General features: G+C 41.1%; 1 protein-coding gene across 1 annotated transcript in view; it reads left to right on the top strand.

Annotated features, from left to right (window-relative positions):
- The window catches only part of LOC131249242 (putative disease resistance protein At4g10780), a 60,593-nt gene extending 53,372 nt beyond the window's left edge, over positions 1 to 7,221 (top strand). Inside the window, exon 4 of the mRNA XM_058249882.1 lies at positions 4,486 to 7,221. Coding sequence (XP_058105865.1) covers positions 4,488 to 7,097 — 2,610 coding nt within the window. The 5' untranslated portion in view covers positions 4,486 to 4,487 and the 3' untranslated portion in view covers positions 7,098 to 7,221. The remainder of the gene's footprint in view (positions 1 to 4,485) is intronic.
- The last annotated feature ends 10,613 nt before the right edge of the window (positions 7,222 to 17,834 follow it).

Consider the following 17,834-nt stretch of genomic DNA (forward strand, 5'->3'; position numbering starts at 1 on the left):
CTTGTCACAACTCTATCTCACCAAGCAAACAAATATCATGATACTCATCATTCTACTTATTAAGATAAAATTTCAATCCTTTACGACATGGTACTATTCCTCGAATGTAAATAATAATAATAATAATCACAAATACTTTATATATTTATATATATTTTTTTTATTTAAAATATTTTTTAACCAAACATTTTCCATAACATTGAATCTACTGAATTTTTAGACACGTGTCCTAAAATGATATGGCAAAATGAATGGACGGCGTGGATTTAAGACACATACATCCAAGTGGGCCCACAGTCAGGGATCCACCCTCCTCTACGGATCCAGGGTATCCACCAAGCGGCACCCCTGAATAGGGACGAGGATTGCATCTTGCCGTGTAACCAAAGACTCTCTCTAGGCACGAGATCTGTTGGGCCACCTTGATGTATATGTTTTATCCACACCGTCCATCCATTTTATCAGATAATTTTAGAGCATGATCTCAAAAATTAAGCAGATCCAAGCCTCAAGTTGACCACACTGAGGGGATCGAACCCCAATCATTAAAAACTTCCTGGCCACCACAGAAGCTTTGAATCAAGCTAATATTCGTGTTTTTCCTTCATTCAATATTAGGGCCCACATGTTAGCATTCAATCAGACGATTCTTTTTTATTGAAAACTATGTACAAGGTGGGACTAACTTGATTGATGGTTTAGAGGCATATATGTGATGTGTACATGAGCTTCATTACACATGCGGATCAGATTCGATTTCCCACGCCATTATGGAAATAAGGGAAATTAGTTTTTTATTATCATTAATAGGTTTGCCAGCATGCTTTCGTAAATACCAAGTCTTATGGTAAAATTAACAGTTGTGAGGAATTTTGCGGTAAAAATCCTTATATTCTACGAAGTACCTAAACAGAAATGATAGAAAACAGACTAAAATACTTCTTTGAAAATTATATTGATTAATGAGATAGCTTTAATGAAAGAATAATTTTAAAAAATATTGGCATGTAAATACGTTATTAATGGGGGGAGTATTTTATAAGTTTTCTTTTATATATATATATATATATATATATATATATATATATATATATATATATATATAAGGAAGATATTCGTAGTGTACATGCGTGTGCAATAAAGATCTATACACACCACACGTGGCAGCATGGGATTTGATCCATCCATTAGGTTATAAGTCTGATCTACCACATATTTTCCCATAAAGAAAATCCTGTGCCACGGTGTATATTAGAAATAGATGGATGGGTCAGAAAAACTACATCAATACATTGTTTTTGCAAATTGTAGGCCACATGATTGATAGGTCGACTTGATTCTGGGACCGGCCAATCAACAGTGGTTCTACTTGACAGATGCATTAGATATCAAAACCATCAAGCCATGCTAGCACATGTGTGTTGTGTACATGAGCTATTGAGCATGTGTAGGCTCCACCAAAGTCGAATTTTAAAAGAGGAATTATATGATGGCCAGGCTGCTGCCTATGACGCTTGATATGCAGCCACTAGAGATCGTACACATCTTATACCCATCTTATATTAAATCAAGTTGACTAGATTGAGTAGCCCTCTTTAGCCCATGCCCACTAGGGTTGTTAACGAGCCGGGCCTGCGGTTGGTCTTGGCATAGATTTTGAACTATTTCAGGCTGGGCTGTTGGGCCGGCCCTAATCAAAATTCTGATTTTATAGGCCTGAGCCCAGCCCATTGACACCGTTTAATTTGATAGCTTAATTTTAAGTTCACGATCCATCTATAATGGGTCTGATAATTTGAATGGTTTGATTTGATTACTTGTATGCCACCTATATATGTAAGTTCTTAAATAATTTTCAAGTGATTATATGTCATCGGTCCCACTCTGTCAGAATATCAATATCAAAGATTTTCTAAGTTTGGAAGGAAAGCCACGCAGATTGCAAATTAACCCCTATTCCGAGATCTGGACAGGCTAAGCCGAGGGGCCATCGTGATGTGGGTTTTTATCCACAATGTTTGTCCATTTTGCCATCTTTTTATGTCACGAGCCTAAAAGGTGAAGCAAATCCAAGCCATGGACCACAACACATTTAAGCAGTGGTTCCACTGATGCCCACCATTAAGTCCTTCCTAGGGCATACCTTGATATTTATTTGCCATCAAACCTGTTCATAAGATTGACCTGAATGAGAGGAAAACACAAACATCAGCTTTATCCAAAGCTTTTGTGGCTTCTGATAAGTTTTTAAAAGTAGGAATTTAATCCCGCTATGCGGTCCACTTTAACCCGGGATCTGCCTCATTTTTTAGCTCATACTGTAAAATGATATGGCAAAATGGTTTTTTTAGCTTGTACCATAAAATGGATGGCTGGATAAATGACATATATGCAAGTCTTCGTCCAACTCTATCTCACCAAGCAAACATGAGGATACTCATCATCCTACTTATTAAAAGAAAATTTCTTTAATCCTTTCTGACATGGTAATACTTTCCAAACGTAAAAATATAATAATAATAATAATAAAATAAAGATTTTTTCACAAATACTTTATATATTTATATATATAATTTTTTTTATTTAAAATATTTTTAACCAAACATTTTCCATAACATTGAATCTACTGAAATTTTAGACTCGTGCCCTAAAATGAGTTGGCAAAATGAATGGACGCGTGGATTTAAGACAAATACATCCAGGTGGGCCCATAGTCAAGGATCCACCCACCTCTATGGATCTAGGGTATTCACCCAGCGGCGCCCCCGAATAGGGACATGGATTACATCCTGCCGTGTCACCACAAACTCTCTCCAAGCACGGGCTCTATTAGGCCACCTTGATGTATGTGTTTTATCCACACCATCCATCCATTTTATTATATAATTTTAGAGCATGATCATAAAAATTACGCAGATCCAAGGCTCAAGTTGATCACACTGATCATTAAAAACTTCCTAGGCACCACAGAAGCTTTGAATCAAGTTGATATTTGTGTTTTTCCTTCATTCAATATTGGGGCCCACATGTTAGCATTCAATCAGACAAATCTTTTTTATTGGAAACTATGTACAAGGTGGGACTAACTTGATTGATGGTTTAGAGGCATATATGTGATGTATACATGAGCTTCATTGCACATGCGGATCAGATTCGATTTCCCACGCCATTATGGAAATAAGGGCAAATTAATTTTTTATCATCATTAATAGGTTTGTAAGCATGCTTTCGTAAATATGAAATCTTTGGGTAAAATTAATAGTCGTGAGGAATTTTGGAGTAAAAATCCTTGTTATCTTATGAAGTACCTAAATAGAAATGGGAGAAAACAGACTAAAGTACTGGTTTGGAAATTATATTAATTAATGAGGTAGCTTTAATGAATGGATAATTTAAAAATATATTGGGATGTAAATACAATATTAATGGGGTAGCGTGTGTGTGTATATATATTATATTATCATTATAGGGAAAAGGTTCTATGCGGTCGAGCTCATTGGAACTTCCCATGAGGTTGAGCTATGTGGGCCCCACCATGATGCGTGGCAAACATCTACCCCATCAGTCAGATGCACCATTCCATGGTGGGCGTAGGGCTTAAAAATCAAGTCAATTCGTGACTTGTGTGGACAATACCACATACAAACGTTGAGAGGGGTTACCCTCCATTAAAACATTCATAATCATTTGTTGGGCCCACTGAGATGTGGTTCACAAATCCAGCCCATCCATTATGTGTGTCCCGCTTTGATGAGGGGTCAAACCAAGTTTCAGATACATACAAATTTCAGGTGGGCTCCACCAAGTGCTTTTATATGTTTTAGACATGTCTTCACTGTGAATTTGATGGGTTCCTTTAATTCATGGGATATCCCAAAAATCAGCCGTATACAGAACTCAGGTGGGCCATAACATCTAAAACCATGTGAAGAGATGCTAAAACATATAAAATAACTTGGTGGGGCCCACATGAGTTTTGGATGCGAATGAAACTTGGTCTTACCTCTCATCCAAATGGGATATACAGGCGCAGATAAATGATTATGAATGTTTTAATGGAAGGATAACCCCTCTCAACTATTGTATATGGTGTGGCCCATCCAAGTCATGGATTGAACTGATTTTTAAGCCCGTGGCCCAACATAGAATGGTGCATTTGACTGATAGGGTAGATTTTCAACACACATCACGGTCACAGCTCGACCTTATGGGAAGTTCCCATGAGACATGGTACCATTTCCGTCTCTCTCTCTCTCTCTCTCTCTCTCTCTCTCTCTCTCTCTCTCTCTCTCTATATATATATATATATATATATATATATATATATATATATATATAATTCCAAGTCTAGTTTGGTCAAGGCTCCAAGTTGACTCCGCCCAAATGAATATCGAGTCTTATGAAATGTAGTGCAGCCAAACAAAGGCCTAATTTATTTTTTGGCTCAATAATTATTAATTTTAAATTTCCAAATTACTATTGCAGGAATGGCTATGGAATTATTCTTGAGGATTGGCCGGACTGCATGGGTTCAATACATGAACTCTAGAAGCCTCGAAGAGAATCTTGATCTCCTAAGAACTGAAATGCAAGAGTTGGATAGTCGACAGACTGATTTAATTATTGCACTTCACAAAGCCAATGTCGAAGATGGAAAGAAGCCAAAGGCAGAGGTGAGTTTATGGCTGGAAAATGTGGACAAGATTACAAGCCAAATGACTAAGATAGAAGAAGATTGTAGAGTACGAAGAGATTCCTTAGCCTCACGTGTACAATTGGGAAATCTTGTCATAAAGAAGATTGAAGAAGTGATGAAGCTTAAGGAGAAAGGTCAATTTTCAGAAGGGTTACTTGCTGATCTATTATCTGAAATGGGGATTATGCCAACGACGAAACTGGTGGGTAAAACGACAGCCGAAAGAAATTTGGAACAGATTTGGGAGTCATTGAGGGATCATGAGGTCAGAAGTATTGGTGTGTATGGCATGGGGGGCGTGGGTAAGACAACCATCATGACCCACATCTACAATAGAATAAAGAAATCTGGAATATTTGGCATTGTTATTTGGGTGACGGTTTCTAATGATTCTAGTGTTGAGAGATTGCAAAATGGTATTGCACAAGCAATAGGATTAAATCTTTCTAATGAACAAGATGAAATGAGAAGGTCCATGAAATTGTTCGAGGCTTTGAAGCGTAGGGAGAAGCTCGTTGTCATCTTTGATGATGTGTGGAATTCATTTTCGTTGCAAATGGTAGGGATTGCTGAGGACATGGCATGCAAAATAGTATTCACTACTCGTTCAAAAAATGTGTGCCGAGCCATGAACTGTCAAAAAACTTTTGAAGTGAAGGTTCTCTCGACTGAAGAAGCATGGGAATTGTTCAAGGAAAAGCTTGGGGTTAATGTGGTGCTTTCTTCTGAGGTAGAACAGATTGCGAAGCTTGTCACTAAAGAATGTGCTGGTTTGCCACTTGGAATCATCACTGTAGCAAGTGCAATGAGAGAAAAGAATGACATTAGAGAATGGAGAAATGCATTAGAGGAGTTACAATGCTCAACGATGGATATCGAAGGCATGGATGATAAAGTTTTTCGAATTTTGAAATTTAGTTACGATCGATTAAAAAGTGAGAAGATTCGATCTTGTTTCTTGTATTGTGCTTTATTTCCGGAGGACTATGAAATCTCTCCTGCGGAGCTGGTAAGTTATTGGATGGCAGAAGGATTGATAGATGATATGGGAGACTGGAAAAAGGAAGCTGACAAAGGCCACGCAATATTGAATGGACTGATTGATGTATGTATGTTGCTAACGAGGAGGCATAATGGTCCTAAAGTGGTAATGCATGATTTAATAAGAGATTTAGCCATTGGCATTACAAGGAAGAGCCCTCGGTTTGTGGTGCAGGCTGGGATCCCAATAAGGAGATCAATTCGTGTAGAAGAATTTAATGAAGATGCTGACAGAATATCATTCATGACAAATAAAATCAAAAAGCTTCCAGGCGAACCAAACTGGCCAAAACTCTCCACATTGTTTTTGCAAAAGAATCCTCTCTCAGACAACATTTCTCATGAGTTTTTCAATCGCATGAACAGCCTCAGAGTTCTAGACCTCTCTTACACTGAGATTGAGTATTTGCCAGCATCAGTTTCAAACTTGGAGAACCTGCATGCACTCTTACTAAGTAATTGTCAAAGGTTAAAGGACGTACCGTCCTTGGCAAAGCTCAAGCGTCTAAGAATTTTGAACCTCTCTAATACTCTCATCAAAGAAGTACCAGATGGGATGGAATGTTTGGTTAACCTCAAAGAGCTTTATTTAGTGTTTTATGGTCGGTCTGCTGCAAAGACAAATGTTGTTAGTTGTAATTCATTAGTGCTTCCTGATAGTATTGTCAAGTTGAAGATGGAGAGATGCGATCTGTCAAGCTTGCCCTTCCTCTCTCACTTGCCAATAAGAGACGACAGCAACATAACGTCTTTACCCTCAATACAGTCTCTGGATCTAAAAGGGCTTCCGAATTTGAGGGGTCTGTGTGAGGGAGCCTTGCTACCTGGCACATTCGCATGCCTCACACACATGAAAGTCTCCGGATGCCAAGTATTGGAGAATCTCATGTCACTTGAATTGTTTCAGCACCTCCAATGCCTCAGATTAATGAGAATTGAAAATTGCAGTGAGATGGAGGAGGTGATAAAAGGAGGAGAAGAAGCTATGGTTGAAGAAGAAGGTTATAACAGCATCAATAACAATACCATTATACTCCCTAACTTGAGGGATTTTCAATTGGCTGATTTAGGGAAATTGAAAAGCATTTGTAAGCAGGTAATCATTTGCCCTTCCCTGAATTGGATTGGCATACAAGGTTGTCCTCGGCTGAAGAAGATCCCTCTTTCCTTGGGCGACTCAACATCTGTTCTAAAAGGGCATATCAAAGGAAGTAAAGAGTGGTGGGATGCATTGGAGTGGGATGATCCCAACACCAAAACACTTTTCCAACCTCTTTTTCAAGGATTGGAAGGACGTAGAATGAAAAGAAGAGCAGAAGAAGAATCAGAAGAGGTTGCTTCCACGTCACAGCAGCGGTAATCTCCTCATTAGGATGGACTTTGGATTTTTATTTTATTTTTTTGTAAATTTAGTAATTTAAATTTCAAACAAGTATGGTTGAGAAATGTATTGTTAGTAAGAATGGGTTGTGTTCTTCTTCTTCTTCTCTCTGTGTGTTTATGTATTATTAGTGATTAGCATATGGATGTATTATTGGAGTCTACCCATCTAATAAGAGGTAAAGCATTTTTGTGTGAGACAAACTTTATATATATCAAATCCATACCATTTTTGTGTCATACCTCTTGAACGGATCATAGCTCAAATACGGAGGAGGTGAAATCTACTCCCACCATCGGATGCATCAGCCCCTGTTTGTCTCAAGCCCCTAAAATCAGCCATATCACTAATTCATGTGGAAATTGTGTACATGCAATGCTCACCCTAACCATCAAATGCCCACCACTAAAAACTACGTGGTCCACCTTTAGATTCGGATCTGCTTCATTTTTTAACTCTTAACCTAAAATGATATAAAGAAATGGATGAACGGCATGGATTTAAGACAAATACATCAAGATGGACCCCACAATCAGTAAACCATCCACCCCATTGGATCTTGGATCCACCGACTCAGCACAAACTGGGCCTGACCCACTCTCGATTGACATATCTGGGCCTAAAATGAAAGCCCATTTATTAAATGAACTTTGATCATAATGTGTTTAGAGAGCCCATCTCCCTCACCTGGCCTAGTCTGTTTAGGGTTTCAACTTTCATGGGTCTTTTTTCATGTATTATACATGGAGGGGCACGCTTGATGAACGGTCCAGATCTTGCACAAAGGTGCACGGGCAGGCTTGGGCTCGGACTGGGCTGGGTGTAGGTTTTACTTTGAAAGACTTGGACATGCCTCGGCCCACATGTGCCTGGCCCATTGACAGCCCTGTCAGCCCAGTCCATGGAGGTAAAATGCCCCCATGATTGATAGTCCGTGGGACCACCAAAGTGTGTTCAGATCGAACCGTTCGTCCTGGGTCCCGCAATGGATGAACCGTGAAGAAATTTCTGCTGACCGTAAGATTCGGTACCTTGGGACTACTTAAAATCATTTCTAACCGTCCATTTGATACCCAGTGATAGGATGGCTAGAATCATCCAAGCAGCGTGAGATTTGACCTATTTTCTGTCCACAGTGGAGCCTGTGATTTGAATAGTCTGGAGTCAACAGTAGGATCTGAACCGTTGATGTGATTGGCCTCACTCTGGATTGCATATCCACCGAAAGACTCTTGGATGGGAGACTGCAAAATCTTCAGTTGGTAACCAACAAATAAACGGTTGAGATAGACGATATATCGACTATCCCTATTTTTAAAAAAAGGGTTATTTGGGGCCCATCATGCTCTATGTCTGGCATCCAACTCGCCGCACAAGTCGGTTCTGGCACTGTCTAACTTAATGGGTGTACTATTTTGGTTTGGATCCGCTAGGGGTGTACACGAACCGAGCCAACTCGGTTGGCTCGCTCGACTCGACTTGGATCGAAGCTGAGTTCTAACCGAGTTGAGCTGATTTTTGGAGCTTGAAAACGAGTTTGAGCCGAGTTCAAGCCTGCCCCAGCTCGACTCGACTCGACTTGGATCGAATCCAGCTCGAACTTGCCTTGACTCGGTGCAGGGTATATATATCCTTAAAAAAAAAAATATACAACTTGAAAATAAATTTTTTAAAAAAAAAAACTGCAAATCCTGGTTGGGGTATTTTATCCAAAAGAAAACCCTAACCCCTCTCTCTCTCTCTCTCTCTCTCTCTCTCTCTCTCTCTCTCTCTCTCTCTCTCTCTCTCTCTCTCTCTCTCTCTCTCTCTCTCTCTCCGACTTGGTGCCAACTTGACCCGACTCGGTACTTCTAACCGGGCCGGACTCGGTCTGGATCAGTCCAGGCCAAACTTGGACTCGGATTGGGTCAGTCCAACCGTCGGTAAGCCGCATGCCCGGTCGCCCCTGCCCCTGTCGCAACTCGCCAGTCCGAGTCCGACTGCCGGTAAGCCACAAGCCCCTGCCCCTGTATGAACCAGAATCTGCATTGTTGATTTAGGCATATTTGCATGCTAACTCGGCTCGATTGATCCGATTGCTGACCAAACTGAGTCGAGCTGGAGATATTGGCTCGGTCACCGAGCTGAGCCGAGATTGAGATGCTGGCTCAGTCACTGAGTCGAGCCGAGTTCGAGCTGTGTGTACCTGGTGACCGAGACAAGCCGAGATGAGGCCAGCTCGACTCGATTCGGCTTGATGTATACCCCTATGGATCTCCGACAGATGTGCTATTGTTGATATCTTAAATAGGGTTATACACAAGTAGAGTTAGCTCGGTAGCTCTCTCAACTCAATTCGACTCATTTGAAACTGAGTTCGAGCCGAGTCGAGCTGATTTTTTTGGCTCGAAAAAATTACTAACCGAGTTCAAGCTTACCCAAGCTCGACTCGACTCAGATCGAACCCAACTCAAATTGAACTCGAATCGATTCAGTTCGGTGACTCGGTTACTTTAACATTGCTATTGCTCACCAAGTGTTTAATCAAATGACTCAATGAAGTGTGGCTGGTGGTAAGGAAGGTATGTATATGAAATAAATACCCAAGGTGTTTGATAAAATACCTGTAAAACCATTGTTGTTGTTTTATATAAAGTGAGATTTTGAAGGTGCAGACCATGTGTTTGTGAAAATGCCGCAAAGGCGAACTCGGCATGATCTTGGCTCAAACTCGGCTTGAATTGGCCCGAGCTGCTGATCAAACCGAGCTGAGCTGGCCAGTCAAGCTCGAGGATCGAGCCGAGTTCGACCTGGAGTCAGCAAGTGGCCGAGCCGAGTCGATCTGTGCCAAGCTCGGCTCGTGTACACCTCTAATCTTAAATATGTTGATAACAGGTCCATCATGTCATGACAAACTACTCGATGTCATCGACAGATGTTTAATCCTATCAAGAAAATTCAAAATTTTCATATTGGTTGCTGAAATATTTTGATGTTTCCATTCAATGGTATTGAAGGAGTTCTATGTCATCAATAAATCTTTGATGGGGTCTCATCAAAGATATGCGCAGAATTGTATAAGTGCGTAAATACTATATATATATATATATATATATATAGTAATCAGGATTTGAAACATTTGGGTAATGTATTAGGGCTTTCTAAATCATTCCTAGGGTTTCAAGGGTATAACTAAGGCTTGTGAAAAGAGATTCAAGGCTCGTTGGAATTAGTGAAACCCTATCTCTTATAATTTCTGCTGTCATAGTGCATTACTTGTCACTTTGTGCCGAGGTTTTTTCTCACATGAGTTTTTCCACATAAAATTCATATTGTTCTTATTTGAGCTTGATTGTGCGATTACTTGTACCTTACTTGATTCGTCTCTATGTGCTTCTGCAGTTCCCTTGCATGAATTGTCGGGTGATGTTGTCGGTAATAAGATAGTGCTCGGGGGGGCCCCACCCTGATGTATGTTTTTTATCCATGTTGTTCATCCATTTTCCCAAATCATTTTAGCGCATGAGCCCAAAAATGAGGCATATCCAAATCTAAGGTGGACCACACCACATTAAAACAGTAGGGGTTGAACAACCACTGTTTAAAAACATCCTAAATGCCCATCTTAGTTTTTATTTACCATCTAACCTATTGTTTATGTCACACAAACCTGGATGAAAGGAAAACATAAATATCAGCTTGATCTAAATTTTTTGTGGCCCCCAAGAAACTTTAATGGTGGGTGTTCAATCACCACGATTTTCCAATGGCGTGGTCCGCTTGAGATTTGGATCATACGTCATGGTGAGGTCCACAGATTACCGACTAGTAGCCCCTCGCTACTAGCAATACCAATAGGCATTCTATTTCCGTTGCATAGCTGAAACTTGTTCCACATAAAGATGAGGCAAAATTCTTTGTTTTCCCAAGCAGCTGGCCAAATATCAACCTTCCATTGTTTCTCTTGGATACGGGCAAAACTTGAACCCTTGTAAACTGTAGTTCTCTTTGTGAGCTACCCTTAAGTAATACATTGAAAGTATTTTTATAGGTATTCCCATCTTTTCATGAAAAAAAAGCTTCCTTGTTTTTGAAAAGAGCATGCAAATAGAGAAGTAATTTGAATTAAGAAGTATGGATATCGACTTAACCACTTTAAATATTTTCTATATTTATAAATATAAAAAATTATTTATTAAATTCTCTGTTAACACAGTATGTATATCAACTTAACCATTCTGCATATTCTTTATAATTATAAATATAATGTTGGGGAACTGTAGAAACACTCAGAGACGAATTAAGCAAAGTACATGCAATCGCACAACCAAGTCCAACTAAAAACAATTTGAATTTTACATGGAAAAACCTTTGTGGGAAAACCATGGCACAAAGCGATAGGTAATGCACTATGAAAACATAAATTACAAGAGACAGAGTCTTACCGATTCGAACAAGCCTCGAATCTACTTCACAAGCCCTAACTATGCCCTTGAACCCTTAAGAACGATTTAGAAAGCCTTCTCTATACCTTAATTTCGATTGCACCCGATATATATACTATCACAATCGGAATAGAAAACAAATCCCGCACTTTCGTAATTTTGCGCACATCTTCGATGAGACCTTCAATGTTATTGATGCTGATATCCCGGCGTCCTCTTCAGACCACTTACGGACTTGCAAAAAGGAAACAACAATGGAGACCCTAGCTATACAGGGTACCCTCCGATGCCAAAGTTAGAGCGAGAAAACGGGGTCTAGTAAAACTTCGGGTTTATTTGTGCGTCCCTCTCACCATAGGTGGGGTTATTATTTATATTTGCTCGATACTAGTTGTGTAAATGTGTAACGCCCCAAATTTCGAGGGTCGAGCAAATGCTTGACTCCTGATATTCCGAGCATCACTTATGCTTTGTAGAAGCTGGTTTCTCGGTTATTTCTACATTAGGCAATTAAACATGTATAAGATTATACTAAACGATGTATCATACTCCAGAACAAACACGATTAAAGCAGAAAATTAAATTGAAACGCATGTAGTATGATTATTGTCACGCCCCAAACTCGAAAACCGGGCTCACAAAATTTTCGATCGCCGAATCCGGCGCCGGCAGCCTCTATAGTACCCCATTCTCGACTCCCGTCACCCATACACCAGGTTCCGATCCTGGGATCCTACAAGGAGGATTTTTAACATCAATTTGATTCACAATGAGCATAACCCCATAAACAATAACCACAAGAACACCATCACAAAATCCACTATGATCAAAAACTTTGAGTACAATACATATGAAGGGAGATATAAGATAATGATAATAACAGAAACTCTAAAATCTCGACTACATGGTCCAACTGTGACGAGGCTACGGCTGCATCTAGGTGTCACTTGCACGCATCAATTGTGCATAAGCTTATAGAAAGCTTAGAGGGTGGTGTAAGTGTGTGCACAATATGAGCGTGCTCATAATACAATGTCAAAGCTATGCGGAACCATACTCATGAGTACATGAATGCAATCAGTCGTACCAAGGCTATGCGGTGCAAAATATGAATGCTATCGGCCATGTCAAGACCATGCGATGCAAGATGCAACTCAAGCATGTTAATCCTCATCCACATATCAATGTAGTTCCTCACTAGAGCATCTAATATTAGTACGGTTCTCAGTCTGAATAATCATCGGGGTTTAGTACCCTCCAAATGGCACTGCCCCTTTTCCAGGCGCGCAGTCCAAGTGAGCGCAAGAAACCTCACTATTCGCCTGGCTAATAGTCTATCAATATCTATCCGGCACGTCGATAGCGGACCTATTCACAAGCTGGTCGAACTCAGCCTAGTAATGCCCCATACCCTCGGGCGAGTAAGGCCACACCACTTTCCAACCGACCACGACACAATGAGAGACGCGGCATCCTGGTATTCGGCCCTCGTGCACTCATATATCCACTCGGTCTCGACGTTAGAGTCATCCTCTGGTACCATCGGGTTCAGGAATTTTCACCCAGGGACATCTATGGTGCCCCGATGCTTAGTAACAATATTTTCGGTGTCCGATCCTACCATTCACAATGTACCTATGGAGGTCATAGCCCTGATGTCGCTAAGGCGTATAGAAATCATATCATACAAATGCGAAGTGCATGAATCACACTACCAGTCATGCAGCAATCCTGCACGTACCGCGCGCTCATATAGGGCAACTCCGCCTATCAGGGAGCCCATAAACAATCTGCCCGAAGGCATATGCTATGATCAGTCACTCCTCATATCAAGCATACATATGATGCGTATGAGCATGAATCATGGAATTATACTAAACATGTTATATGGTTACGGACTCTGTTCATATGAAAATGGGCCTAGACGACCTACACACTACAAGTATGGGCCTATCAATAGGCCCTAGGGAGAGTCATAATGCGGACATTTAACCAACATTATTCTTACAATGTGGATGTCAAACCATCATTGCTCCCAGGGCACGGCCCGTTTTAAACATCATTATATACACCACGGTGAAATCACACATTGCAATGGACCTAAATACATCTCATTGGGCCTTAAATACATCAAATGGGCGACATCACATGGGCCTTATATTCATCAAGTGGGCCACAACAATGGGCCTTAGGTACATTGCAATGGGTCATAACTTATGAGCATTAATTACATCAAATGGGCCCTTATATGGCAAGTGGGCCACACCAATGAGCCATATGTACATCAAATGGGATATACTACTGGGCCCATGCACATCAAATGGGTCACACCCAAATATAAGTGGTGATAATGATTTCCACCATTAAAATTCCTAAGGCCCACCATAACATTTATTTCTAATCCAATCTGATCATAAGGTCACATAGACCTAGTTAGGAGGAAAAACATATATCAAGTTGATCCAAGACTGTTGTGGTCCAAAAGGACTTCAATGGTAAGTGTTCATCTCTCCACTGCTTTCTGTGGTGTGGTCCACCTAATAAATCTGCCTCGTATTTAGTCTTAAGCCTAAGATGGGCTTGCCAATTGGATGGACGGTTTGGATACAACACATATATCAAGGAGGATCCCACACATGTTGCCAAGGTGGGCTCCACATAACCTGCCACATCACAGTAGCCATATGGCTAGTGTGTGGCACACCTGCCAATCCAATGCCATTAGAGGTGGGTCCCACGTGGGGCCCGCTATAACGTTTATTTACCGTCCAATCTGTTGGTAAGGTCACACGGACCAGATGCAGAGGAAAAACAAATTTCATAATGACCCAAAACTTCTGTGAAAACCCAAAAGGGTTTCAATGGTAGACGCTCAATCCACTACTTCCTGTCGTGTGGACCACCTGAGCTTCACCCACGGCTGATTTTTGAAGGGCCCACTACCCTAAGGGGCCCTATCAAAATGCACGATGTTGATGTTCCCACACATCACGGTGGGGCCACGGCTGGGACCTGCCCGTCCGCCCACGCAACAGCGCAAGACGCTACGCGTCCTCTGTCAGCAGCAGTTGCTGCTGTTTATATATATATATATATATATATATATATATTCTTGTGGTTTTTCCTAGGTGGAACCTGCCTCAGAAAAATCCAACCCAACCATTGGTTTCTATCGCTTAATACAAACCCATCAAGCTCAATATTCAAGGTGTTTTGGCGTGTCGAAACATCAGGGTGGATTTCAACGGTGAAAACTACTATTTTCTATACTATGGTCCACCAGATACTCGGATTGGCTCCATTTTTCAACTCAATGCCTAAAACGAGCTGAGAAATGGGATAGATGGCATGGATTATATACATGCATCAAGGTGGGGGCTACATGAGCGGCCCACCCAAAAGTTTGGAATCAAGCTAATATTTATTTTATTTTTATTTTGTTGCTGCGTGACAGCCCACTATACCGTCAGTTCACACATTACTGTGAGGCCATGTCCAGCGTCCCTGGACGCTGGACGGCTTGGAAACAACACATCATCATGGTGGGTCCCACATGGACATGGCCCACCATGCATGTATATATATATATATATAATATAAATATATCATATATATTTCAGTCCAGCGGGTGGGACTTCTCACCGTCTCAACAGTAGACGGCAGATCTCCCTGAAATGTGGTGGGTCACACCGTCTGATAGATGGAGTAGATTTAACGTATCGGTGGGGCCCACTTCATTCTAAGGGGGGAGAGAGAGAGAGAGAGAGAGAGAGAGAGAGAGACACGTGAAGGAGAGGGACCCCGCCACTATTGGGCCCTCCCAAATACAATCCATACATCAAGTGGGTCCCACAAAAAGTGGGCCCTTAAAAAGTTAAAATTAACAGTGGATCACCCACCTATTGGCCTCCTTCTTGCTCCCTTAGGCTTGTATACTCCTTGCCTTCAACTTTGATGGAGATTGATGGTGATTGGAAGGTTAAGATGTGAGATGAAAAGGTGGGAAAGTGGGCCACACTTGTTGTTGTGGAAGGGAGCTTGGAAAGGCTTGGATGTGTGAAATTTTGGGTTACTTGGGAGTGAAGAGAGAGAATGAGAGAGAGAGAGAGAGAAGTGATGGGTGAAAAGGGATGGGATGAGGTGTGATGGGTGATGGGTGGAGTGATGGGGTTGTAAGAAAGGGATGGGTGGAGAGAGAGGGAGAGTTGACTTTGGGAATGGGAAGAGATGGGTTGTTGTACTTGGGGTATGGAGTATAATTGACATTGATTGATTGATTGATGGGACATGTTGTAGAGATTTTCTCGAAATTCACAACGCGCGGCATTTTTCTCGAAATGAACGTGGGCCTACATCTTCTGACATGGGTATCGAATCGGTGTGCGAGTCGTGGCATTGAAACTACGACAACGGTGTGGTCGCTAAGATACAAGTTTTGGGTCGAGCCGACTTCGGTATGCAGGACTCAGCTTAAGGTCGCGCGCAAACGTCGGATACGAGTCGAGGGTTGTAGAAATTTGACCGGAAGGACCGCAAAAGCATACAGAACAATACGGTCTAGGATACGAGTCTTACAATTATCCAGAGTATAGGTCCAGCTGAGTCCAATATACAATTCTAAAATCAATAAAAATGTGAAAATGTAGCATCTAGCTAAGCCTGATCGCTCAACTCTCCATGTCGAGAAGTGCGCAGACTACATCGACCCGTCAGAAAGCTGAAAGTAAGAGAACTCCTCATCGTCTATGTCCGCCTAGTCTAATGCATCAGCCTTAGTGGTCCATGCATTTATATCAGAGTGGGAGTGAGTGATCAACTCAATGGTTCCATAAAGCATGGGTTACACATGTTATCAAGTCTATCAGCATATGAATGATAAAGCAATGTAAAACAATCACTTCCTAATTATTCTTATTAATGCAAATAATGAGGTTTATGAAATGATGTATGCCCTCACCATATAACACTCCCTCAACACATAACTCCGACCACCTGATTCGCAAATGACAGCACTTCCTCGACACGTGACTTCAACGTCTGTTTCGCCACATTTTATACTAATGTGATACAATAAACGGTTATGTTAGCCGAGTGATTAATTATGCATATTCATTTAGTAGTTTAGAAAAGCCAGGATATCTCCTTTTTTTGTCATTGGTCTTAATTGAATCACTAGACGTGGGATGACCACAACGGTCCTATGCCTGTAATCCTTGATCCGTCTGGGTTCGTCACTCCCAGCTGAATACATATGAAAGGCAAGTTGTAAAAGTAATGCTCGCGGTCACTACAGGAAGGCTTGTCACCCCAGCGTAGGCCGACAGCACGGATACGGTGTCCCATACCACCATGCCCGGCTCACGAGTCTTGAGGATCGCGATGGTAATGGTTAATAGTAGACCTTTACAATTAGTAAGGGGGGCATCCCAAATTCAAACAGTTGTGATTATACATGGTGAACATATATAAGGTTAGCCAGTTATTTGGACAATTTGATAATTTCGGTTGATATGGGCGAACACTGGCGTAACCGACATGGAATGTGTAAGCACTCCGTGTGGCCCAGCCACTGTCGGTCGTCCGTGTTCGACCCGGATCAATTGAACATGTCTGGGCCCTAGGGTGGCCAGCCTAATTTGGTCAACCATATCCAAAAATTTGCCGACTAACCAGACTACTCTTGTAGTCCTATTTCTTAATCTAATAAAGTCAATGAGCATTAAAGATGATTAGATTCACATTCAATCATCAAAATCAACAATCTACTCATTCAATCATTTCATCGAACGTGTAGGTGTCGCTATATTACAAATTGCAATCTATTGAACATAAATTGAAATATATGTAAGTTATCATGTACATACTACATTAGCAATCATAAATCATTAACTGGAGCAGTAGCATTGATAAATCGCAACCTAAGTACTTATGGTCCGCACCTATTGCTAGTACGTTCGACTCAGTGTCGTTCCTAGGATTTTGTTTCCAAGGAAGGATCGTCGGCCACCTACACGAGTATATGGGTTCGTTATGGTTGGCAAAAACCCATTTGAAGACTTACATCTACAAGGAATGTTAAAAAATTTACCCTTAATCGTTGCCAGAGTAGTTTCGACAATAGAAGTGGTAGCAGACGGGCTTGTGGGCCAAAGGGAATAGGGGAAATCTCCTTTAGCAGCCACTCCTCTTTTCTCTCTCCTCTTTTCTATCTTCTTTCTCTTCTCTTTCTCACCTTATGGCTCTCAATTTCGGATTGGAAGGAAATGGGGTGATTAAAGAGCTATTTATAGTT

Source organism: Magnolia sinica, chromosome 6 (genome assembly GCF_029962835.1).
Source record: "Magnolia sinica isolate HGM2019 chromosome 6, MsV1, whole genome shotgun sequence".
NCBI lineage: Eukaryota > Viridiplantae > Streptophyta > Magnoliopsida > Magnoliales > Magnoliaceae > Magnolia > Magnolia sinica.